Source organism: Dermacentor silvarum, chromosome 5, assembly GCF_013339745.2.
Source record: "Dermacentor silvarum isolate Dsil-2018 chromosome 5, BIME_Dsil_1.4, whole genome shotgun sequence".
Classification (NCBI taxonomy): Eukaryota; Metazoa; Arthropoda; class Arachnida; order Ixodida; family Ixodidae; genus Dermacentor; species Dermacentor silvarum.
In genome coordinates this window covers 188,769,530-188,796,912 of record NC_051158.1, presented here as the reverse complement: position 1 = coordinate 188,796,912, position 27,383 = coordinate 188,769,530, and the positions used below count along the sequence as shown (strand labels likewise).

Below are 27,383 nucleotides of genomic sequence, written 5' to 3'. Positions count from 1 at the left end.
GTATCTGGCGCGCAGAATGGCGGGCTTTACTGTGACCCAGACGCACGACCTGCGCGAATGTACTTCCGAGAGAGTATAAATGCCTTTCTGGAGGTGCAGAAAGTGCATGAATGCGCCCCGGAGTGGTTGTCAAGGTTAGAACCTTTGGCAACATTAAGAGAATTTTGATGTGATTGCAATAATGCTGGTTGGTAAATGTTACATATGATTTTCACGTGCTACTTCGTTGAACTGGGCTGTTGATAAATGAGTGAATTTGCACATGAGACAATAAAGAAAAAAAAAAAAGGCTGTATGGTCTAGTGGTTACGACGCTCACCTTGAAACCGTGGGTACGCGGGTTCGAATCCTGTCTCGACAAGAAAGTTTATTTCATTGCGGATGATTTCGTTGCGGATGATTATAATTTCTGTGTACGGAGCACAAATTACGGCTGGCTATAACAACTTCGCTGTTAAATATAATTTTTTCGGTACATTTCACGAATGAACCAAAAATCACACTGTGGAGGAGCACAATTTCTGCTTAGCTGATGATGTATCAATTCTTGATCGCCTGGGAACCTCCCTTAACAAGAAGCTACATGAGGACGTTCGCAGTAAGCTATCGAAATACTTCCTGTGCATCGCACATATATGTTTACCGCGGTTACAACCTATAATATTGTTACGGGGAGATTATATATACAATGGATATAGTTACAAGGTAAGGCGCACAAGGCTACAGCAATGGCAAGGCGAGCGGGTGCATACCAGAAAGCCACACTGTCGTCATCGTCCAAGCACCCACCACAGCATGACGTTGCGTGTCATGGCGACCTCAGGAATACGGCAGGCAACGTAGTCGCCGTCGGGGAGGCGCTGAAAGGCTGAAAGCTGGTCGTATATTGCGGCTTGCGGAGGCAGTCGAATTTCAACTCGATGGAGCGTAGGCGGAGTGGGCCATCATCGACATGTCGGAGCACGAAGGAAGTTCTAGCTGGAGAAGTCCCGCGGAGCAGTCGATAAGGGTAGCGTGGGTGGACAGAAAGTCGATTCCAAGGATGATGTCATGGGGTACTGTTCTAGAACAGCAAAAAGAAGCGATGGTGGGGGCCAGAAATGGTGATGCGTGCAGTACACATTCCTATCCCGGCAGGTGCACTCCCATCGGCGACTCGGGCAGTAGGTGAAGCTGCGGGCATCAGGACTTTCTGGAGGCGGCGCCGGAGGCTAGAGCTCATTACTGAAATTTGTGCGCCAGTATCAACAAGAGCTGTAACTGCCACACCATCAACTAGAACTTCAAGAAGGTTGCATCGGGTTATGAGGGACAGTCAGAGGACTTTCAGGCCGGGTCGTAAATGCAGCGTCACCTCCGGGGGCTGCACTGTCTAGTTTTCTGAGAGGCGGTCAAAGGGAGACCGGGAGCGGCGAGGTTGGGGCGAGCGGGACAGTGGGTAAATGCCCATATGCGCGACCTTTTGGCGAACCACGACCTGAAATAGCGAAATTGTAGCCAGGTTGTGGCTTTGCATACCGTCAGGAGGGGTAAAGGGTGGCATGGCCTCGAGTTCTCCGCGGACGATCTTGGTGACGTTTTCTGGAGCTTGCGCTTGCCGAAGCGTGGCTAAACCTTCGCATAAGAACGTGGCAGCCGTATTGGGAAGTCGGTCGAAGTGGTGAGTGATACGCTGACTTTTGGCCTGCTCAAAACGAGATTCAGCGATGACTGACTCCACTGTAGAGCAGTTCTTACACGTAGCAGATTGAATGCGTCATCGGCTATGCCTTTCAGTACGTGTCCCACTTTGTCCGCTTCAGGCATGTCCTTGTCGACCTTGTGGCACAGAGACTACACGTCCTGAATATAGGCGATGTACGGCTCTGTGGACGTCTGAGCACGAATTGCGAGTTCCTGCTTTGCCGCTAGTTGTCGTCCGATAGGTCTCCCAAATAAATCGCGTAATTTCTACTTACAGACGTCCCAACTTGTCAGATCTGCCTCACGCGTCTCTAACAAGAGTCGCGCAGTGTCCCGCAAATAGAAGATGACATTCGCAAGCATTATCGTCGGGTCCCACTTGTTAGTGCGGCTGACGCACTCATACATTGCCAGCCATTCATCGACGTCCACGCCGCTTGTGCCGTTGAATGTCCCGGGATCACGAGGGTGCAAAAGAATGGCCGGTGACGGGCCTTGCTCTCACTAGGTCGCTTGGTCGGACATTATGGGGGCAGCAACGCGCCGTCCGCTGCGAAGATTCAGTTCCCGGTGTTGTAGGGAGCTTCCCCGCATCTCCACCAATGATGTTACGGGGAGATTATAGGTATAATGGACATATTTACAAGGTAAGGCGCACAACGCTACATCAATGGTAAGGCGAGCGGGTGCACACCAGAAAGCCATACCGTCGTCGTCGTCCAAGCACCGACCACAGGATCGCCGCTCGTGGCAATATACAGGGTGTTTCAGCGAACACTTTCAAAAATTCTTAAAGGTTGCCTGCGGCAGATAGCACAATTCTAGTTGATGCGCTGGTGTACTCGAAGAGGCTGACATTACTTGCAATAGGAATTGAAATGCCTAATCGAATAAATAACAGAAAATGCACGAATTAAGTTTTTAACTAATTACCTGATGGCCCATATTGCAATTTACAAATTGTAGCCGTGGAGTTCGCAATTGGAAGATGTCCAAATTTCTTTGCACGCCAGAGTTGGCCTCTTCCGTCAGTTTTGTGTAGCACAAGCAAATCTTCTATAAAGCGAAATACTTTAGTTACGCTGGTCGGTCGGAGGCAGCCCATGAGGCTTCTGTCAAAATCGGTCCAGAGAAATGAGACTTCTGTCAAAATCGATCCAGAGAAAAAGCGTCCAGAGAAAACGGCAAAATCGTGTCGAGGAAGCTCCGCGGCGATCGAGCATAAAGCAGATAGAAAGGGCTGTAATTCGTTGTCTCAGGCTTCGCAGTGTTGTAGGCGTATGTTATGAATGGCAACACAACATACCAGTTCTTGTGGTTAGAGGACACATACATGGATAGCATGTTCGTCAAAGTTCGATTTGTGCGTTCAACAAGACCGTTGGTTTGCGGACGGTACGGCTTTGAGTGACGAAATTGTGTTCCACATAGCAACAAGACCGTTGGTTTGCGGACGGTACGGCGTTGAGTGACGAAATTGTGTTCCACATAGCTGAAGCAGCTCTTCAACAACGCCGGCCCCGAACTGACGACCACGATCACTTATGATCACGCCATGCAGGTGGGCCATTGCGTAGGACGACATAATGCAACAAGAAAGCAGCGACGCAAACAGTGGTAGATGACGGCACTGCTGCGGTCTTTGTGTAGCGTGTAAGGTGGTCTACACAAACGATGATCCATCGATTGTTATTCAATGACCGTGGGAATGGGCCCAGGAGGTTCACGCCTACTTTCTCAAAAGGTGCGTGAGGGGGAATCAACGGCTGCAGAAGACCTGGTGGGGCGGTTGAAGGTCGTTTCCGCCGTTGGCATTGGTCACAACGAGCCACATATTGGTTTGTTGTTTGACGCATGTGAGGCCAGTAAAATCGCTCTTGCACACGCTGTAGCGTACGGGCGAATCCAAGATGACCTGATGTTGGACCATCATGCATGGCATGTAGCACAGCACTACGGAAACTCTCCGGGACTACAAGAAGAAAGCGGGCGCCACTTGCAGAGTGGTTGGTTTTATATAACAAGCTGTCACGTATGGAAAAACCACCACTGCCTTTCGGATTCAGGGCCATCACGAAAAGACGTTCCAGATTGACGTAGTTGCGTCGATTTTCCTGGAAGATGGTCGCGTCCGGAAATTCAGGTGCAATAGCGGCCAGACAGTCATCGAAGGTGTCTTCTTCAGAATTTGCCGTTGGCAGTGGTAAGCGGGAGAGATAGTCGGCGTCAGCATGCCGGCGGCCGCTTCTGTATTTCACTACAAAGTCGTACTCTTGGAGTCGCAAGGCCCACCGTGCTAGACGACCTGACGGATCCCGAAGGCTGACCAGCCAGCATAATGAATGGTGATCAGTGACTATGCTGAATGGGCGACCATAGATGTAACAGCGAAATGTATGAAAGCAAAAACAGCTAAAAGGCATTCCTGCTCAGTGACTGTGCAATTCGCTCAGCATTGCTTAAGCAACGACTGGCATAGGCAACAACATGTTCGGCGTCGTTTCGCCGTTGAGCAAGTACCGCTCCAATGCCTATTCCGCTGGCGTCAGTATGAACTTCGGTAGGGGAACACATATCAAAATGACGCAGGGTGGGGTCTGACCTCTGTAAGAATTTAAGTTGACGGAACGATGACTCACATTCTGGTGTCCAGTCGAACGATACATCCTTTCTGCAACAGACGCGTCAACGGGTGGACAACGTCGACGAATTTTGGGACAAAACGACGGAAATAAGAACAGAGTCCCAGGAAACTGCACAGTTCCCACGCTGACTGCGGAGGCTGGAAGGCACTGACCGCTTCAATCTTGCGGGGGTCAGGTCTGACTCCATCTTTGACGACTAGGTGACCGAGTACTAATGTCTGTCGCTCCCCAAACCTACACTTTCCAGAGTTGAGAATCAAATCTGCTTTCTCCATGCATTTCAGAACCAGGCTAAGGTGCTCGTTATGCTCCTCAAAAGTGCGGGCGAAAATAACAGCATCATCCAGGTAGCAAAGACATATTTCCCACTTTAGACCGCGGAGAATTGTGTCCATGGATCTCTCGAACGTTGCGGGCGCATTGCAGAACCCGAATGGCATAACAATAAATTCGAATAAACCGTCCGGCGTAACAAAGGCGGTCTTCTCTTTCTCAGCGTGATCCACAGGCTATCTGCCAATAGCCTGAACACAGATCGAGGGACGAAAAGTAGGACGCAGAATGTTGGCAGTCTATTACGTCGTCAAATCGCGGAAGTGGGTACACATCCTTCTTGTTAATTGCATTTAGTCGCCTATAATCAACACAAAATCTCCACGAGCCATCTTTTTCTTTACCAGCATGACAGCTGCGGGCCACAGGCTTGATGATTCTTGAATGACATTTTTCCTCAGCCTCTCTTGTACCTGGTCCGCAATAATCTTGCGCTCTGACGAAGACACTCGTTAGGGCGTTTGCCGAAGAGGATGTGCCGATCCTGTGTCAATGCGATGACGAGCACGCGAGGATTACATAGTTGTACGGTGCTCATCTTGAGAGAAGTAGAACACGGAAGCATACTGGGCTATCAGTTATGCTAAGGTGTCCCGTTCACGTGAAGACAAAGACTTGCTGACCATGCGTAGAATTTTCTGCTCGTAAGGGCAAGTGGAACCCTCGTCCGTGACGATCATCGATGAAGAGCATGTGACGTCGTCGAAGACAGCAATCTTCATGTGTTCGGGAACACGCACAGGGACGGCAGAACAATTTAACGTCCACAAAAACGTGCTACCATTGTTCACTGATACAATACTATTGTGTACCAGAAGGTTTTTCTTCCCACAAGAATCGCCAAAGGGTTGTACCACGGCGTCAAATGAAGCGTCTGTACAAGAGGCGATGACGGATACCGGTGCTGAAGACCACGGAGGCAGCGTCACTCCCTCAGCAACGGCAAACGTTTTTTGTCCAGCGGGTTGTTGATTCACGGGGTCTGATAATGACGGATCCTAACAAGCATCGACCCCAGGTTTTCCGCTATTTATCGAAAGCTCGCCAGCACCACAACTGACTGAAGCCCTGCCGGTTTGCAGAAAGTGTATCCCTAGTATATAGTCGTGCGTGCAGCGTTCCAAAATCACAAACTTGGTTAAATAATACTTGTCCGCCAAAAACACATTCACAGCACAAACACCAAGGGGACGAAATATTTCACCGATTACTCCGCGGAATTTAGCATGCGTGTCGAGGGAAAACATCACTCTGCGTCGAAGCCAGTTCTTGAAAGAAAGGCTCATAACAGATCTCATAGCCCCGGTGTCCACCAATGTCATTGTACATATGCCATCAATTGTCACTTCCACTTTGTTTCTCAGCATTGTAACCGGTGGAGGTATCAGTGTCGTGTCGAGTCTGGCGATCTTACCTTCATCGGCCGCGCAGTCTAGTTTTCCGACGACGGTGGTGAGAATGAACGTCGCCTCGGTTGAGGAAAGCGACGTTGACGTGAAGAAGGTGGAGTGAGACTGCGGTCTGAAACGGGCGAGTCGCTGCGGTAATTCCGCAGAGGACTGTTGATGGGGAAGGTCGTCGACGAAGTAAAGGAGCGTGGAGGCCAGGAATTGTCGAAGTTAGGACGTTCAGTGCCATAGGACGTTGGCTTGGACTCGTAGCACCTCGGTGCCCAACGACGCTGACGACCGAATCGAGAGATGTGTCCTGTGACACCGCAGGTATAACACACGAGAGGCTCGCGGCTAGCGTTCGGGTAGGATGGGTATGTCCGTGGCTCCGAGTAGGCCGTTGCTGAACAACGGGCATATCCCTTAGCACGCTCGTTGCCGGTTTTCCGGTGGTAGTTCTGTTGCATTCTCATTGGCCTTCTCGAGCGGTACTCCTCGACAGTCGTTGCAGCGATGGAATGGGGAGCTGGTGGAGGATTGTACGGAAGTTGACTATCACGGATCTCATTGTTCAATTCCGTGCAAAGACGTAGCTCCTCTCTAACAATCTGTCTAATGGTCGTCGCGAGATCGGCTGATGGGATGTCGTCTTCAATGCTTGCAACAGCTGTTACGTTTGCTAGCCGGCCAAACTATGGGATTATGCGGCGCAGTTTGAGAGCCTCAAAGGTACGACAATGACGTATTACGTCGGCGACTGAGCCAAGATTCTCTTTACCGATGAGGAAGTTGTAAACGTCCTCCGCGATCCATTTCAACAAATGGCCAACTTTGTCCTCCTCTGACATACGAGGATTGGCCGTCCTGCGTAGTTTGAGCACGTTTTTGATGTAGGTCATGCACGTCTCACCCGTAACTTGAGCTCTTTGAAGGAGCGCTTGCTCGGCCTGCTTCTTCTTTGCGATTGAATCTCCGAAGCGCTCCTTGATTTCGGACGTAACACGATCCCACGTTGTCAGAGTTTCCTCGTGGTTATCGAACGACACGAGCGCCGTGTCCATCAGAAAGAAGACTACATTGGAGAGTCGCGTTACGCTGTCCCAACGATAGTGCTTGCTCACCCGTTCGTAGTGGTTAAGCCATTCTTCGACGTCCTCGCCGGGCTTCCCTCCGAATGTGCGAGGCTCTACCAGATGTTGGCGCTGCCACGGACTAGCCATCGTTTGGGTCGAAGATGCCGCTGGTTCCGTGCGAGTGTTGGCTTCGGTGTGGGACATCTGAAACACAGGAAGTAATGCGGGCAATCCAGCGATTCGGTGGCTTCGGCGCAGACCAGGAGTTTGGAGAAGCGTGTTGTCCGTGTTGCGTGGTGGTCGGGGGTACCTAGCACCTTCCACCAAAAACTGTTACGGATGATCGATGTTTATTCAGAGGTGAAGATCAGGATGGATGAGAGGTTGCCACGATGTCGCCACCGAAATGTAGACGTGGCTGTTGTTGTTGTTGTTGTTGTTGTTGTTGTTGTTGACCTGAGTGGTTGTGGCGTATACCCACAGTGGGGGATTGGCCATGAATCGGGTGGTTATGTTCCGTGCATAAAAACAAGGGAATTAGCGAATTCAATACTGGAGTTTAGAAAGGAAGATTTTGTGAGAGGAGAAGAAAAAAAAAGGAAAGACGAAATATAATAGGTTAAAAAAGAAATAAATGAATAAAAGAAAACTATGGTGGGAAAGGTGACATAACGTGGCTGCTGCTGAGTTCTTCGTTCTCCTCCTCTTCTATCTCCTCTTTGCCACGTTACAGTATATATTGCTTTCCCAGGTATAAACCAGTGGTTGTTAGTTCAGCGCCTTGTCTGTCTATTCACTTCGTCCCGTCCTAGCGCTGTTTGTTCCCGTTCCAATACATGCAGGCGCGTCCTGCGCCTAGCGATAACGTTTAACATTTGATAGCCGGTGAAAAGCGGTCACAGGTGAAAGATAAACATGTACAGTCTTTTTCAAACTTAGGGGAAATCTCGGAGCGCATTGCATCACGATGCGACGAGCGCTGGAGTCGGGTGCCGGAAGCAGCTCGCGCAGGCGCAGACGCTCGAGGCGCGTTATCTTGCGTCGAGCTGTCGACGCGGTTCATGATAACGCGCCTCGAGCGTCTGCGCCTGCGCGAGCTGCTTCCGGCACCCGACTCCAGCGCTCGTCGCATCGTGATGCAATGCGCTCCGAGATTTCCCCTAAGTTTGAAAAAGACTGTACATGTGTCAATATGTCAGTAGAAGGCAGCGATTAGTTTTAATGAGTGTTGAACCTTCATCCACATTGCATGTAATAGCGTGTGTTCCACAGAAATCAGTTGTTGATATCCTCATGGCACAATGATTTTTCATTCCATTCCTATTGCAATTTTGTTTCATTCCACGCCAGTTCTATTCCATTCTAATTTCATTACGAGCACAGTATGTAAAATTCTAGAGCATAATTATTTTGAAACAATTAGTGGAATATTTAGAAGGATATAACCTGTTTTGCGCTGAGGAACACAGGTTTAGCCAACGTTTGCGAACGGTCAACCAGTCATTTGAAAAGGTGCACAGTTTTTCCAATCCTGCAATTAAACCACAGCCCTCAGTCACCAGCGGCTGCGGAACACCTGACCAAAACGGCGGTCAGACATGCGACGTGGCAGAGGCAGAGGGTGCTAAGAATCTCAGGATCCGGACAGGACGCCACTAGAAACTGAACAGGGCAACGTTCAACAAGCGAACGCTCTCGAGTGAGGCTAGCTTAGCGGGGCTGGTTGAGTATATATCAGGGATTGCCTGGGATATTATTGGCCCTAGTGAGGTTAGAAAAACTGGTGAGGCGTAAACAGTGCTGAATAACGGCCACGTCCTATGCTGCAGGGGTCTTCCAGATATGCGAGAATATATGGAGTAGGATTTCTAACCCAAGGACATAGCGGGCAATGTTGACGGATTCTACAGAATAATGAGAGGGTCACAGTCGTCGTAATAAAGCTGAATAGGAGGTATAGAATTAAGGTAGTACAAGCCTATGCCCCAACCTCCACTCATGATGGTGAAGAAAAAGAACAGCTTTACGAAGACATTGAATTAGCGATGAGAAAGGTGCAAACTCAGTATACTGTTGTCGTGGGCGACTTCTCTGCAAAAGTGGGGTAAAAGCAGGCTGGTGAGCAATCAATTGGAAACTACGGCATTGATTCCAGGAACACTAGTAGAGAGATGTTCGTAGAATTCGCGAAATGAATAGGCTCCAAATAATGAATACTTTCATAATTAAGCGTAGGAACAGAAAGTGGACCAGGAAAAGCCCTAATGGCGAAATAAGAATTGAAATAGATATCATACTCTCTGCCGATCCCAGCATAGTGCGCAGGTTGTAGAAGTGTTAGGTAAGGTAAAGGGCAGTGACCACAGGATAGTGAGGTCTAGGATTTCTCTAAATTTGCAGAGAGAAACAGTAAAATTTGTCAAGAAACAGGCCAACCTAGACGCCCCCAGTAAGGGCAAAAACAAACAAACCAATTCAGGCTGGTGCTCTCAAACAAATATGAATATTTAGAACAGGAAGATATAGATAACACAGAGGTAATGAATGAAACCGTAATTAGGCTGATCTCAGGAGCAGCAATTGAAGTGGGAGGTATTGCACCAAGGCAACCAGTAGGTAAAAAAAAATGTTGCAGTTTCACCCGAAAGGCGAAGCATCGATTGCGATAGCAAATTAGTAGAGCGCTATTCGGAGTAGGGATAGTAGTTTTATTGGCTGCATAAACTTGGACACATTGGCTTACTAACTGAATTAACAATCGTGGTGTCAGCGCGCACAAGCAAACATGAATAGATCACACTGAATGACCGCAGCTAACGACTGTCAAACGCTGGCAGCAAGCGCAAGTTCGCGCGGTCTATCGCTTCAACGGAAACTGAGCGGCAAATGCACAGCCCATACAATGGTCAGAGCCGTGTGGAGATAAGAGACGGTGCGGGCGACCGCCGGGCAGAGAAGTTGTTGGCAGAGGAAAAGCTGCCCCCCCCCTCCCTCCCTCTTCCCGTTTCTTGCTTTCGCGTGGGAGATTGAGTGGTAAGATACGCCTTTGGCGCCAGAGCACAGCGCCGCCCCGCCTCCCTCTCTCCCATACCCCAACGGCCTTTCGCGGGACGGTCGCGTTTGCTTTCCGCCGTGCGTTCGCCCTCCGTGATAGCGCGCGTACCCCGCGCACTTTCGCTCGCGCATATACGGCGCGCGGCGACGATTTTATCGCCCTTGGAATCTATACGGAACCTCACGGCGACGGCGACGGCGATGGCGACGCCGACTTCAGAAATCCGGTTGAAGAGTCCATATAATTGCTATCGCAATAAAAAGGGTAAAGGGAAGACAGGGAGGTTAACCAGAGATTGTACCAGTAGGTAAACTTCCCAAGTATCAACGTACCTAATCAAGAAATGACGAAGCATGATAGTGTCATACTCAAGAGATCCTATTGACACGTGTACTCTTTTATCTTTCACCGCTGACCACTTTTTACCGGCTAACTAATGTTAAACATTATCACTCGGCGAAGGACGCGCCTGCATATATCGGAAGTTTCTCGAACGTTATCGATGTTTCTATCCGTTGTCTCTTGTCCCCGACGCTTCTTTAATCTGATTGTATGAGCGACGCGAACTGTCTAGTACTTTCTGTAAGATACGCGGGTACCAGGGATAAGTCTGGAACCTTCGATGACTCATGTAAAAAATCCGACATGTTTCGCCGCTGATCAGATTTTGACAATCGCTGACTGTGTTCGCCGCTATCGTTGTGCTTCGAGTGAAACTTGCTTTTGTGGACGCAGGTTCCCCCTAATAAAAAGACTGTTTCGTCATTGACAGTTTTGGGACCGTTTTCTTCACTGTCACTACTACGTAACATCTGGTGGAGATGCGGTGGCGTTCATGTTCAAGTTCGGTTCTTTATGCGGGGTGTCAAAGAGCAACCACTCGCAGGATTGATGTGCAACCCACCCAAGATTGTCGCACAATTTGTTTCGGAGGCCACAACAATCCAGAAGACGCTTGAAATGCGCGCCAGGCAATACAACCGCCGTGCGCTCGCTCTAGGCGCCGACGACATGCCAGAGACGATCAGCGCGGTCGTACCGGAAGAGCGGCAGAAGTTATGCAAAAGGTAGCAGCCTCAGGTGGCCTCGATCGCTGACACCGTTAGAGAAGAGATTCAGCGGTCACTGGAAGTGCCAGCAGCTCCAGCATCGCCTCAACCACAGCCCAAACTTCCCTTTCTCGCAAGGAACCTACGCCACCGTCGCCCGCCGTCAAGGTCTCCCTCCGCGCTCGCGCCAGGGCCCCGTAAAGCAGCAGTTCCGTCGTCCACCGCCACCACCGCCAGCACACTCGCCCGTCACCCAGCGCAGCTACCAGAAGAAGACGGACATTTCGCGTGCCCCCAACTACCGCCCACTCTGCTATCACTGCGGGGAAGCCGGCCATGTCTACCGGCGATGCGCATACCGTGAGAAGGGCGTACGAGGGTTCGCCGTCAACGCGCCACGTCCACAGCTTGGCGAGCGACCACGTAACATCGCCGACTACCTCGCCGGAGCCCAGTGGCAACCACAAGGAGAAGGCGAAGGAGAGAGGTAGTTCACTCGCATAATAGTAGATGCAGTTGTCACAAATAATGGGCATTGATTTAAAAGCAGTAGTTTCCTGAAATCTGCCATTTACTACACATTAGTAACCCTTGTAAGTCTTTGCCGATGTCCATTGTCTATAAGTATTTTGTCGATGAGCTTTTTGATTTACGCTTTAGGTTTAAGTATGGTGACCAAAAATAAACGATTATTTTTTACAGCGCAGCTGTTAGCCTCTGATTGGTTAATTACGTGCGCAGGCTTTTAATTTCTGAACTACTGACTCGAATATGGGCAAGGATGTTGCGCTTGTTAGTTTCCTAGCTGTACGTGTAATTTATGTTGAAATAGGGCGCATTATTCCAAAACCATCGTGATATGTTAAGAGAATGTTTAAGATAGATTTTGGTCGGGCACCAAATTAGGTCACATAATCCGCTCACTCATGCAAATTACTAAGAAGTTAGAACTACGTTTTGTTGTAACCTATGATCACTCAAGATGTTTCAAGTTATATTTAAGGTAATATGTATGACGGGACTGTGTGTCAGCTATGCTTGAGTAATGCCAGAGATCGTCTCTTGGGAAGCAATAGGCACCATCCCGATGATCGGTGCCAAAAGAGCAGACATGGTTCTGCGGCACGCCAAGAACGAAGAGTAAAATAAGTCATAAGTGAAGTATGAGCTTTTGTTAACTAGAGTTTTCATACAAAAACAAGCCAAAAAAAAAACGAGATACAACAATTATTATGATATCCTTTCTTCCAGCTTTACTCAATTATTTTTTCAGTCAAGATGCGCCTGCGAAAAAGCCCACTATTTTCGGTGAGCAGTAAAGCGGAAAAATAAACTGAGTCTCTTCATCATTCGCAAAGTTAACTGAAGCATTTCGCCTATAGTATTTTTGTTGTGTTCTCTTTGTTTCCACATTTAAGTTTCCTGTTTGTATTTCTGATGCAAATGTTTGTTGGTTGCTGCATAGACAAAGCTTGCAATCAAACCTCTCACGTGTCGCGTTGGCAGTGCTTCGTTGTGCAATAGTTACAATACAATTACACTGTTTACTGCACAGTATCATCACAAGTGCTCCAGCTGGTGAATCTAAGGAGTAATGAGGACATTGAGTTCGTCTGGAACGTGGCATCAGAGAAATACAGAGAGCATTGTGCTTTACTTGAAGATAACAATAAATTTAGGGTTATCATAAATGGAGACGACAGAGGCAGTGATATCATGCATCTGCAATGGAAATGAAATTCAGGTGTGTTGGCATAACTTCGTCTTGTAACACCCCTAATAGACACAGCACCAAGATGGAGAAAGCCGTGGGTCAAGTGCTGACTCACCACTAATACTGGCGTCACAAGTGCACTTCTGATCGCCATCGTGCAGATCCCGATCAGATTTCTTGATCGCGATCAACAGTGGTCGCTGCTACGGGGTCCAATGATCTGGATCGAGTTACTATCGTCTTCGGATCGTGGAGGAACTCCCAGAATTCCATAATGCTTGGCTGCAAATTCAGATTAGCCAAATATGGTAAATTTGGGACATTATTTCAATTTTACAGCTTGCTATTGCTGATAAAAACGTTGTGGGACGTTTTCTTATTGAGCTGCCTTCCCCTTTTTTTTGGCGTTTTCCGAATACTGCGATAGAAGGTGCAGACAACAAGCCTGCGATTGGATTCAAGAGGCCTGATAGCTTTCACGGATCGCGATTGTACGGATCCGCGTCCCGCAAGATCGCGATCGCAAATGACCGTGTAGCAACATTCGATGCGTGTCAGAGTCAATCCGTATCGGCCCCGATCGCGATCACAAGTATGCACGTGACACCGGTATATGTTTTATTCATGCTGAGCTAGGTATAAATGCACGCAGAATGTGAAATAAATAACAATCACGTAAAAACAAAAAAGTTTGTTTCGCCTCTTAGACCCTTGTATAAAAATAACCTATTGATGACCTATGCCAGTTCTTTTAGAGAGTTTTATCAAAGCCTCATTAATACATTCAGCTGCTTCCACTGTCAATCTCGTGTTCTGACGATATGTTTGGCAAGCACGTGTCGGACAAGAATGCTGAGCAGTTGGCAACACGGTAATGCGCTGGCATTGACGCGTAATCATTTTTCCTAGCCGAAAAGCGTGCTCTCTAAGCCTAACATTTATGCATTTACCAGTATGACCTAAGTAAAGAGGGGTCCAATATTAAAGCGAACACTTCACTGCAGAGCACGACCGGACTTCCATTTCTCGCAAGGGCGCACTCACCTAGATTTGAAGCAGATAACTTGTGATTGGCAGCTTTGTCTCCCTTCGACACACTTGTGCCGTGCATTGGCATTGCTTCCGCAGCCACCTGCAGCTAGGGCGCCAGAAAAGTGAGATGCCCAAATTTGAGTGTTCCCTATAAAAGTGCACCGCCCTGTATAATCGCCCACAGGAAAAAGTAATGGCATACATGATATTCATTTTGCCGCAGACCAACGTATAGCTTGTTGCATCTTCCAATATATCTCGGAATTCAGACCTTTCACTTACTCGCCTTTCAACAGCCGGCCAATTACCACTTATCTTGCCAGGGGCGCATGAAAACAACACTTGTACCCCGTGCTGACCCGCTACATTCTTAAGGTAGTGTAAAAGTTTGTGTACATTAAGCACGAGCACGAACTTTTTCTTTATAGGGGTTTTATTTACCTAATTTTGTTTTTGTGAAGTTAGTACGCATTTCAACAACCTCTGGCTATTCCACAAGAGAATGTGACCCGGGCACCCGGACTATAATGAAGCCTGTCCAACAGATTTATTTTATTCTAAAAGGCACCCAAAGGGCGGAACAAAAGCATTTTCGCATAACCGGCACAACGGAATGCGGCAGCTGTGGCTGAGAATCATGGCTACCTCGCCATGGCCGATCTCATGGGTTTATTGGCGTCTGAGTTTCCGTGGCTCGTGAGGAAGTAAGGATGTAAGGATACAGAGAGTACCTGTCTAACAAACGTTTTAAAGAGATCGCGCAGCTGCATTACGTATGGCTGTATGCGAAAGTAAAAAAATAAGAAAAAAGAACTGCGAATATGAGGAAAAACAAGGCCCCTCAGAACTAAAATGCTATGAAAAAAGTGTGCGGCAGTTGACTAAGGCAAGAATGACAACAAAAAAGTCTAGTTACTTTATTTATTTTAGTATCGGAGAATTCACATCATGATGTCCGGTGATCCGGCAGTTGGCGTACCTTCAGCCATTTGTTCTGCCAAATGTCTCGTGCGCTCTAACCACGCTTTGGGCATGCCCAAGTAGAACTGTGTTTCCACGGACCACATTTCAGGTGACACAATGCCGTTGAGATCCTTCTGCAATTTCCGGGATACCTTGTCGCAAAGCAGCTCCGGCATGGCCTTCCAGCACTTCTTTTCCCTTTACAAAGAGCAAAAAAAATTGGTCTGCACTCAGTGCATGCAAATTCGAATGCCTTCCTATAAGTAAAACAGTGGAGTAGAAAACAGACAGTCCAATATTTCAATGCAGTATGTAAAACTCCCTAGGCAATCGCTAAGAGTATAAGGTTGAGTTTTATTCTGCGCATATGGTTCTGTTGCTCAGTGCTTGGCTCAAGTAGTTGGCCATCCTAGTATAACCTACTCTCATAGTACTTGGTCTTGCATCAGTCGCGCCTTTCTTTTTTTAGGCTTTCTCCTTACTTACAAAAATGAATGCATTCTATAGAAGAATAAAGTCGTTCGTCCAAGGTGTGACTACACTTCTTTATTTTACGTAGCCATTCTAAACAATACGAAAATAACAAAAAGAGTAACATTCCTTATTTTGTTAACGTTACACAGCACGCTGCAGCCTTCCTCTTGCACCTTGTACTTCTGTGGTTTGTCACTGAGTGTAAGGTAATGCCAAGACATCCGTGAAAACTTGAGCGGAATTTGTCAATCATAAGGCAAGTAAAAATGGCCGCCATATCTGGTGACTACAACGCAATGCCATAACAAGATTGAACAACCGTTCTCTTGCATAAAACGCAATTTTGACAAAGAAGGTCGTTTATTATTTTAAACGATGCTACTAGCTCTTTAACTGCTTATCTGCTAGCTATACCTTTTTCTATTCGCATTCTCGCTGCACAATGCAGTCTAAACTTGCTACTTACGAGGAAGCTTTAGCCTGGGATCTCCTATGTTAATACACGGGAACTGAGAACTTCTTTCTCTCGGTAACTACTGCACCCATTTCAATCTGATTTGTCGTATTAAAAATATTGACTTGAGGAATCATATTTTTATCCAGCCGTTATTTCATTTACAATATTTGTTCTAAACTGCAAGAATGAAAAATACTGGAATACTAAGTCTTCAATTCCCTAACTCACTAATAGTATAATGATATTACAATTCTATAAACTACACCTATTTCTAAATCCAAAGCGGGCAAAATGAATCTATCATAGATGCGATGAAATGTACTAACAATTGCAGAATAGAATGTGTGCAATATCCTTAAAAAATATCTGAAAATTTAATGGAAGCAGTTCATTCAGATATGAAGTTCGTTTGCCTTAGATGCTGTAACAGCTGCAGTTTACAGAACTGTGATAGCTCTCTGTGGTGCAGAGTTACGGATTAGCGATGTTCGGGCTTCATTTTTTTGAAACTTACTAATATTCGGGAAATCTGGTAAGCATTTTGAAGTCATAAAATAAAAGTTTGCTTCTTAAAGATACCAACATTACTTTTCGCTCTCAAATGCAACAAATTTAATTCAAATTGGTTCAGTGGTTCTCTCACCGAAGTATTTAAGTCTATTTGGATAAGCAAATCGCCGTTGGCCCGACTTAAGCGTTGCTCCCAAGTACATGCCAAAATTCAGGAGAATTAGGCTAACTTCCGTTAATGGAAGCCTCTAAATGAAATGGCTGCATTGCGAACGCACTTATCGTCACAGTCCTCGGAGTGCCACAGTTCGTTTTGCTGGTGGTGTGTATTCAGTGCAAAGTGCGAATCGACGCACACGTGCCACAGCGCTGTGTCTCTCGCATCTTCCCAGCGCTCACTGTAGCCAGTGAGCATGATGGGGTCCAGCTTGTCTATGTCGTGTATGCACGAGGATGCATTTGCCGTTATGGACACCGTTACACCCGCTGACTCCATGAGCTTCCTTGTGACCTGCATGTTGAAATGCGAGTGGCAGTGAACAAATGTATGGGAAGACGCGTACGCTAAGCTTATTCATATCAAACAGGCTAATGGTACGCTAAAATGTGTTTTTTAAATTTCTATTGTTCCTTACTTTAAAACTACAGAGCGTCACCACGAAGAGCAAAAATACCGCTACAATGTGTTTCATATTACTGTTGATAATTTAGACAGCGATCCTCACATTCATTAGGAGCATATATATGCTTTTTAAGAAACAAGAATATATCTGCACAGAGGAGAAGAAATAACCGGTAGCCATCTTGGTTACTTCGTTAAAATGCAAGACACAATACTTTGACAAAATCTTGCACCTTTCAGGGTCTTCTCTTGTTCTACAATAAGCGCAATCTATTTTACGTGGGTTTCCTTTCTTTAACGCTGCACACCCGTTATTTCAGGTCACGAACGCTTGTTCAAATCGGCGGAACCCAGAGTTCGTGTCAGGAAGGTAGCCAGTGCAGTGTGTCGAAAAAACAATTGTGAGCAGTGAGACAGACTCATAATGCTTGTTCCAATCAGACAAGAGAAATCCCACAGGGTGGAAATGCCTTTACGGTGCCGAGACAAAATATTGACAATCAAGCATGGCAAAGCTTCTCGTTGGGAACGATCGTGAAAATGCGCTATTTGAGCCTAAATACACTCCTTAGTTCTGAATTGTTTAGAGTGTTAGCGACAGATAGATAGATAGATAGATAGATAGATAGATAGATAGATAGATAGATAGATAGATAGATAGATAGATAGATAGATAGATAGATAGATAGATAGATAGATAAACTTTATTACAAAGATAGAGTTTTGTTTTTCCCCAATGGGGCATCGCTAATGGTCGAGGCCCCTAGTCCAGGGCTCCGCTGGTTCTTGCCATCTTCTCTGCTCTCTAGATCAGCTTGAGCTGGTCGTCGAGTATGTGTTTAGCAGCAACAGTCAAAGCTAAGGTACTGCTGCTTTAAATTATTGGTACAATCGGCTGATCGTTTTCGGTGGGTTGTGAGTTACTTGCGGCAAGTGAAAATTGACCACGTGAAACACAGTGGGCTGGTTATTTCAAAGCGGTGTGCTCCTGCTCAGAGGACTCGGGCGCGCTCTACACATCTATGTGGAAGCTCATCTGAGATATGGCAGAGTTTCGGTCACTTGGATCCTGCAGCAACCTTCGTTGGCGTGGTTTCTGCAACTATGACATTCGCGGTGGCATATAGGTGAGTTATATCTGCGCCTCCACACCTTGTTTGCTTACAACAGAATGCGCGCTGACGCGTTTCCTGTGCCGGCCTTGAATTGCTCTTGCGAGTGGCGGCACGTTCGGCGCGGGCACGCTTTTTCTTGCTTCTATAAACATTCGGCTCCGCAGTGTTGCATTCCGAGTCCGATAGCCGAAAAAACCAGGCGAATGTACCAGGATGTTGTAATGTATGATATAGATCACTAGTGTAATCCATGGACAGCGGCATACTCACGACGAGATCTATGACTAAATAGTATGCGCATAATAACGTGTTAAACCGCCACCGTAACTAGGCGGCTACGGCATTTGGCTGATAAGCCCGAGGTCGTGAAAAAAATCTCGGTCATAGCAACCGCATTCTGATGGGGGCAAAATGCAAAAATACTGATGTTCCTTGCATTGGGTGCATGTTAAAGAATCAAAGGTGGTCAGAAGACATCTGGAGGCCCCGCTACTGTATATGCCATAAGCAAAGTGTTGTTAAGGCACGTAAACCGCTAGAAATTGCAATGAAATGAGTGAGGCTTAGAAACTACAACGGTCGAAGCACTAGTAATTTAAGACAATTACAATAATTTGCGGCCATTCGTGTTCCTACAGAGAAAACAGGAGCAAACGAAAAGGAACCAAGGGTAAGACTACATGCACGTACGTTTTTCTTTTTTTCAAAGGAGGAATAGGTTCAAGGAAGTGAAAGAAATACTACCGTACCCTTATGCAAAGAGAAGCTCGTAGTCTGCAGTGGCTTCATAAATATCGCCGCCTGCCAACCTGCCAAGGCAACTGGTCAAAAACAAAAGGTTTTAAGAAACTAGGCGACATCTGGCAATAACTTCGGATATATTATTTATTAATTCTGCAAATAAAATTACGAACTCATATGCTGAAAAAAATAACAGCAACTGTACTTGTTTTTTGGCCTGTTAATGACTAACAAATGAATCAGTTTAACCGTAGAAACAAAACGGAATGACAACGTGGTTGGGGGTTGCCATGTTATCGTCACGTCTCCCTCCTTGTTTTCGCTCGTCCAAGAAAAGTTATTTTTCGCCACAATGCGTTCCGACGAAGCATCGCGATTTCTGTGGCACCATGAACTTGTAAGAAATATTGCGTGATGATTTTTTATACCTGAAAGTAGTGTGTGTGAATAGCGAAGTCCTTGAAAGCCACAAGTAGACCAGAGTGAGCCAGAGTAGCGACCGCATGCCCAGGCGAGTCCGAAGCCAGCTCTCTGAAGGCAGCGAAGACTAGCGCAGACCAAAGCTTCGGTTTGGATCTCAACCTGAGGGCGGCGTTTCTTCGCTGCTTCATGCGGATTCGCTCTTCCTGAAATGGAGTTTCAATTTACTCAAAATAGGACCTTTTTTTTCAGAACGCAATATACAGGGTGCTTCAGCGAACACTTTCAAATATTCTTAAAGGTTGCCTGTGGCAGATATCATAATTCTAGTTCATGAGCTGGTCTACTCGAAGAGGCGGACATTACTTGCACAAGAAATTGAAATGCATAATCGAATAATTAACAAAAATGGACTAATTAAGTTTTTACCTATTTACCTGGTGGCCCATATTGCAATTTAGAAATTGTAGCCGTGGAGTTCGCAAGGCGCATTCACTTGGAATTAATTCTCAGGATGGCACCAGTTTCGAGATATTATTTCCCGAAATTTGCGGAGAAATGCATTGACGTTCCAGTTACTTTTGCGCTTCAATACATAAAACGACGTTTTTTAAAGAAACTAACTGGACGCCATTGCATTTCTTCGCAAAGTTCGGGAAATAATATCTCGAAACTGGTGTCATCCTGAGAAATAATTCTAAGTGGATCCGCCTTGGGAACTCCACGGCTACAATTTGTAAATTGAAATATGGACCATCAGGTAATTAGTGAAAACCTTAATTCGTGAATTTTTGTTTATTAGTCAATTATGCATTTCATTTTTTTGTGCAAATAATGTCCGCCTCTAGGAGTAGACCGGCTCATTAACTAGAATTGGGCTATCTGCCACAGGCAACCTCAAAGAAATTGTGAAAGTGTTCGCGAAAACACCCTCTATATAAATAAACATACTCGTGGAAACAGATTTAAAATTATTAATAATGCTTTGTACTTGTGACCTACCAGTCGCTTTTACCATCATCATCATTTTATATTCACGTCGGGGTGGAGGCCTCTACGAGCAATCAGCAACTATGCATGCCTTGAATAAGCTCACTCCATCATGCTTGCAAATTATCATTTCATCACACAACTTAATGCTCTGCCAACATCGACTGCGCTTTCTTGTCTTGGAACTCGATCTGTAACTCTAACAGAAGACTTGTTATCCGCCTGACACTTTGCATGGCCTGGCCAGCTTCATTTTGTTTCAGATACACACTTCTTTCAACATAAGCTTTCAGCATACGGTGATGCAACTATCCCGGACTAAGTGTGAGCTGGCATATGTTTTCAGATTTGCTATTGTCTTTTTACTTTTTAATGTTTTATTGTTTACTCCACATAAACCTTAGTTATCCCAGGAGAAACAATTTATGCGCAGTGTTCAGCCTCAAAGATTGATCGTGCGTGCAGAGAGAGTGCCTTACCCCGAAAGGGTAATGCCGGACATCTTCAAAAAATGCATCTAGCGACGTAAATGAGTCAAAACGCTCCACTTTCCAGGCTGTTCTCTCCACTATGTCCAAGGCCAGTTGCGCCCAAAAGTCAGAGAAGTGGGGTTCGACAAGATATTTCGCTTCTGCAGGTCCTCGGGAAGTACTATGAGCACTGCAAGAAGTTTCTTCTGCAAAAAAAAAAGTAGAGAACACAGTGTAAACATGACACTGTCTATCCTGCTGCTGAAGCAATGAAGAAAATTGACTTTCAGCGGTGCATGACAGGAGTGCGTGTTGAAAAAAAAAGAAAAAGTCAGAAGCATCGTATCTTAACTTCAACAGTCTTTAACCGTCTATGAATGCTATACGAGTGAATTCTGCATGGATCGGCGCAATACCATGAAAGACCACTGAGCGAATTGGTTTGAATGCATGATTGTAAGTGGGCACAACTAACACGACACAATGAAAAAGATTGAGAACTTGAACACTAATGTCTTGATTTTCTTCTGTTGGTTTTCATACAGTGTTTGCACCCATCTAAATCGGGTGAACGAGGTTTTTTTTTTTACTCTCGAGACTATGTAAATAATATGGTGCGCGTACAATAAACATTTAGGTTGTAGTGAGTACTTCAGTTTGGTCATTTTTATTGTCGAGGTATTTTGGGCAATCACGAAATAAGCATAAATGGAATCTGAGGTCAAATTTTCCATCAGTGAATAAATGTACTGCTGGTAGGTGAGCCTTTTGACTTGTTGGACTTTCTTTTTTTACAAATGCTCGCCTTAAACTGTGTAAGTTGACCAACAGTGGGGGAGCGAAAGGAGCGTCTCCCCGGGTAAACACACTTAGGCGGCTCGCCATCCTTCGGAAAAACATAGTTATATTCTCACCTTAAAGGGACGACGAAGAATGCAACTGTCAGAAGCACCAGTTTAGAAATTGACTCTTGATTGTAGGAATTTGTGCCGCGCAAAAGCCAGCAATATTCAAAGTACGGCCACAGCACCCGCCGTGCTTGCTCAGTTGCTATGGTGTTGGGCTGCTGAGCACGAGGTCGCGGGATCGAATCCCGGCCATGGCGGCTGCATTTCGATTGGGGGCGAAATGCGAAAACACCTGTGTACTTAGATTTAGGTGCACGTTAAAACCCCAGGTGGTCCAAATTTCCGGAGTCCCCCACTACGGCGTGCCTCATAATCAGATTGTGGTTTTGGCACGTAAAACCCCCCTAATTTAACTTAATTTATGGCCATAGCGACAAGTATAGTCTTTGGTCATCCAAATCAAATTTACGGGTCAAATGCGCCCGTTATTTATGCATGACTCGTTGCACACTCCAGCGTGATCACTAGTGCTTGCGTACCTCCTAGAATTTGCGCCACCTTCCGCACCACGCGCGAAGTCTTGTTAGATGAGACAATTTTTTAAATATTTTGTGACAAGATTAAGAAAATTTAGGATACGTCTCGGTACATCTAGCGCCCAGAAACAACTTTGAGATCACGGTTAGACGATGGTCAGGGACAAAAGTTAAACATTTTATGTGTTTCAATATAAAAGCTGCCAAAAAAAAGAAGCAACAGTGGCGTTCAAGAGAAGTCTCCTCGCCAAACGATGGCTCCGGCCAATGGCTGCACTTGTTTGTTCACTGTTGACCAGTTCGAATACCCAATTTTCAGTGGCGCCTTTTTCTTGCTTTTCTTGTGCGGACTCCATGGACAGGCATCATCGAAGGAGTTTTCAGTAGCAGCTGATTTATCAAAAATAGCATGATACTTGTTATCTTGTAGAAATGTACTTGTTCTTCGGTGCGCATGTTCATTGCGACGTAAAATTTACGAGGATTCCGAGGATTCTGTTATGCGCACTGTACACTACGACAAGGCTGAGCAATCTTACCAACTGGTTTGTACCGCAGCAAACGCTCCAATAAGTTTGTTGTCTGCTACCGCACTTCAAGTTAGAGGTCTAGATCTACTTAAAAATTCCTGTTGGTCGATCTAATAGAAAATGAAACACGTGCACTTCTGTGACACAAATATGACCGATGCCGAGCGATGGTGTGCATGAAGTCTCCTGAGTAGCGATTCTGCAACAATCATTTTCGCTATTTGGCACAAGCTCGCTATTTGGCAACTGTGCGGCCAAATTTACCAGGACTGACTGCAATAGACAACCAAAACGCAATAGATCACAAAAGTATTGAAGCCAAATACTTCGGTCAAGGCCGATTGGCATGAGAAGCTGGTCAGACAGGTGGGTTTATTTCGCATGTGTGGAAAGGGCCGGTCAGAAGCGTGCCGCTTATATTAAGTTAAACCACCTATCAAGTGGCAGTGGGTCAAATACTGGTAATGCAGAGATCGAAACACGACAGTTTGATCTCAACTCGCTTCTCTGTTTATACCTCTGCTGCACATTCAGTACTCTGCATCTAATCAGCCACAGAAAATCAACCAAAGAAAAGTGCTAAGAAGAATAAAAGGCCACCCCTCGGGTTGTGCGTTAACTCCTCACGGACCGAACGCCACCGAGGACGTGGCAGTATTAGCGGCGAGTGCCGGCCCCACGAACGTGATGTAAGTCGCAGCAGACGGCTTTGCAATCCGCCGACGCAGTGTCTCGTTCTCCCGGCGAAGCTCGTCGAGATGGACGCGGAGATTGAGCGCCGCGCCAGTCCACCATTGCTGCAGCTCGTAAATCATAAAAGAAGCCTGCGACCTCTTCCAAGCGGGATAGATTGAATCCCTGCATATACGTGACCACCTCCATTGCCTGGAGTCACTGATCAATACTGTTTTGCCCTACATTGACGATCAGTGCCTGGCGCAGGACAAAATATGGCTATCCCGGAGTATTCAAGCTGCAGGCGAAGCTTCAGGCGACCTAGCAATCGTCATTGTCTGATGTGGTTGTTGTGTGTAATTATTTTCTATCGAGCATGTGCCTCCTACCCACTATACGGGATTGACAAAGAATGGGTGGAATGTTAGAACCTATAATAAAATATAAAGCTTCATAGTTTCGATCAACATAGTGCTTTATATGGTGAAACATTGGTTGAAGTTAAATCAATATTGTCAGGAGCATCGGGACAGGGGACACTTGGGCCCCCGCGCTCGGCCACCCGAACCTCTATGCTGACACTGCCCCAGTCATAATTATATGTGTCATTATTGCAAGCATTAGAAACAGAACCCTCCGATAAAGCTGAACATTCCTCGGGGGGAGCATTACCTGAATGTGACTCAATCATGATGTGGGCAGCGGCCGGCAGGCATGTTTGGCTTGCGCTACCAGCGGACGGCCGCTCAGAATAAATTAAATCCAATTTTAAAACTTCTTTTGAATCCTATCGCCACGTTGAGTTTATTCCCCGGTGCATTTGAAAGCAACCCCTAATGAATTTCATCGATGAGAATCAACATAATTATGGTTCTTGAAAAAAAAGTTGTCGCAGTTTCACCTGAAAGGCGAAGCATCCATTGCGATAGCAAATTTGTAGAGAGCTATACGGAGTAATGATAGTAGCTTTATCAGCTGTATAAACTTGGACATGCAGCAGCACCGGCAACACGCAGAACTGTTGTCGACGCCGTCGGCGTTTTGCCCGCGTTCGCAAAAAATGCGTGCGGCGTTGGTGACTGTTGCCGGAGCCTCTGATATAAATAGGCACTTGGTGCCGCAGCTAAACGTCCCCTCCCTTCCCTCCCCCTCCCCCCCCACCCACGGCCTTTCGTGCGTCAGAGGAAGGCGCGTTTGCTCTACATATATGGTGATTGTAAAGGAGGAAAGAGACGCCTACTTCTGCAGCCCTTAAGGGAGCACGGCACAGAACGCGCGTTTGTTCTCCGCCGTGCGTTCACTCCTCGTGAAAGCGCGCGTCCCTCGCGCCCTTTCACTCGCACATACAGCGTTCGGCGGCGCGCGGTGACGATTTCATCTCCATTGACGTCATACGGAACTTCACGGCGACGGCGACGGCGACGCCGACGGCAGACATCTGCTTTGGAGTGTCCATATAATTGCTATCGCAATAAAAAGTCCCGTGACGATACATTCGCCGAACCATTCCTACTGATTGATAGCATTGCACATTAAAAGAAGCAAATAAAAATCACCGCCCTTTCCACTCCGTGAAGATGGTAGAACAGCGAAGCTGTGTAAGCTACACCGAGTATTACACCATGCAAGTCAAACTTCGCAAGCAGTGTTACCACCGATGTCTTTCCGCGTCTCGGGCACGCACTTCGGCATCAGCCTCCCGGCGCTGCCGTTTTAAACTCGACATCTCCGGCACGGAGCTCGGGGTCGGCTCTACGCCGATGAGCCCGTTCACGAGCCAACTGTCGCTGGCGCTCGCGGTAGGCAGATTCTCCTCAGGAGTACACACTACTCGTGGCCTTCCCGTAGTTGTAGCTGGGATGGAAATGCGCAACCACTAATCCAAAGCTCCGTGTATACAACCAACGCTGACGCGAACTCCTCTTACACCCCACTCATCCGTTGACCTACTTTTTTCCTACACCGCCATTGGTCAGCGCGCCTCATGCTCTCCCCCTCCAACCTCTAACGCGAGTATTGGACGGCGCGACATAGGGCCGTATTCTGAAACGTTCGCCTAGGCGAAATTTCGCCTAGGCGAAGTCAGCGTGCGCGCTGATTGGCTGGTTGAGCAAAATTGAATGACGTCGGTTCAACCACCCAATCAGCTCATCCAATTTTTCTAAAACAGCCAATCAGCGCACGCCTGAAAGCGAAAAAAGAAATTTCGCCTAGGCGAACGTTTCAGAATACGGCCCATAGTCAACCCCCCTCCCCATTCCCCTTTTCTGCACCCTCTCACAGCATTCTCCTAGAGGGAATGCGTTGGTGTGACCCCCTGTTGAGCTCTCCTTTTCCTCTCCTCTAGGTCACGCGGCCCCTTTTTAGCGAAGTCCGACAACGACGGCACAGGGTCTGCATAAACAGCTTTGCTGTAAATTCACAGGGTCTCTTACGTTATCCCTAAGACGAGTTGAAGGTGAAAGCCCCAGTGCCGATGCATTAAAGAGGGGCACGACGTACACACCCCCCTTAATTCGCTTCGTTTACTTCGCTCAGTTAGCCCCGTTAATTCCATGGGTCGGGGGTTTGACTCCCACCCAAGGTCGTGGGTTCGAGTGCCTTAATTACCTCTCTAATAATTAGCTGTGCCTTAATTAACATCGTATTTATTACCATCAAAAGGGGTGGGTTCAACTCTCATGAAAGGTCATGGGTTCGAGTGCTTTAAACTTCACCGTAATTACCACCGAAGGTGGTGGGATCGACTCCCACCCAAAGTGTAAGGTTCGACATCCACCAAAGATTGTGGGTTGGAGTGCCTCAATTAACTGTGCCTGAATTAACTTCACCTTCATTAACACCAGAAGTCATGGGTGCGACTCTCACAAAAGTCCATGGTTCGACTACCAAAGGATGAGGGTTAGCAGCTTTCTTCTACCTTTCGTGCAGCCGATGCCTTTCCGCTCAAGGTCGACTAACTGTTTAGACATAAAATGTCGCAATTTCACGCGAAAGGCGAAGCATCAATTGCGATAGCAAATTAGTAGAGAGCTATACGGAGCAAGGATAATAGTTTTATCAGCTGTATAAACTTGTACACGCAGCAGCACCAGCAACGCGCAGAACTGTTGTCGACGCCGGCTGCGCTTTGCCCGCGTTCGCACGGAACGCGCGCGGCGTTGGTGACTGTTGCCGGTGCCTCTCGGGGCGGCTCGAAGGTTTTCGACGAGAGCAGAATTGGACACTCGTCGAGCTGCGTTGGAAATCTTACCCACCTTCTCGCCTCGCAACATTTTTATATAAATACGCATTTGATGCCGCAGCTAAACGTCGCCTCCCTTCCATCCCTCCCATCCCCCACGGCCTTTCGCGCGACGGAAAAGTCGCGTTTGCACGCTATATATGGTGATTGTAAAGGAGGAAACAGACGCTTAATTTTGCTGCCCACCAGGGAGAACGGCGCATAACGCGCGTTTAGGGAGCCTACATGCACCGCCGTTTTAAAACGGCGTTGCATGTAGGCTCCCTACGCGCGTTTGCTCTCCGACGTGCGTTCGCTCCCCGTGAAAGCGCGCGTCCCTCGCACCCTTTCACTCGCACATACAGCGTCCGGAGCGCGGCAACGATTTCATCGCCTGACGTCATATGGAACCTCACGGCGACGCCGACAGCAGCAATCCGCTTTGGAGTGTTCATATAATTGTTATCGCAATAAAAGGCTTTCGCCTTAATAAACACCGTGCACACAAACAAGAAAGAAAAGCATTATATTGTTCATGCATAGCTGTAGATTGCGTGAGGGATGAAGTGGTGGCCAATAGGAGGACGGAAACCATTACAGAAGCATAAACAACTACATCCTAATAAAAACCGTCCCGAAAATGGGTCCCTGTGTCACTTTCTAATAATAATGGCTGTCTCGACCACTTATATCTGGTTTTCTGGATGAAACCATTACAAAGAAATGTTGTCACAGTACCAAATCACACAGAACCGGGTTTACGGATTGTTCGGCGAATGTGGTAAGCCAAAAAAACCCATGTTTACGATGACAGTATATAGTCCAAAAGGATGA

General features: G+C 46.8%; 1 protein-coding gene across 3 annotated transcripts in view; it reads right to left on the bottom strand.

Annotated features, from left to right (window-relative positions):
- LOC125945262 (uncharacterized) overlaps positions 1 to 27,383 on the bottom strand; it is a 119,461-nt gene that overhangs the window by 86,266 nt on the left and 5,812 nt on the right. Inside the window, exons 2-5 of one of the 3 annotated variants that reach the window (XM_049666948.1) lie at positions 20,747 to 20,943; positions 19,286 to 19,483; positions 16,658 to 16,890; positions 15,091 to 15,136 (exon numbers count right to left, since the gene is read on the bottom strand). In XM_049666948.1, the coding sequence (XP_049522905.1) occupies positions 15,091 to 15,136; positions 16,658 to 16,890; positions 19,286 to 19,483; positions 20,747 to 20,943 (674 nt within the window). Of the gene's footprint in view, positions 1 to 14,911; positions 15,137 to 16,657; positions 16,891 to 19,285; positions 19,484 to 20,746; positions 20,944 to 27,383 lie in introns of those variants that run through there. The other 2 variants (XM_049666947.1, XM_049666949.1) reach the window with 2 other exon arrangements.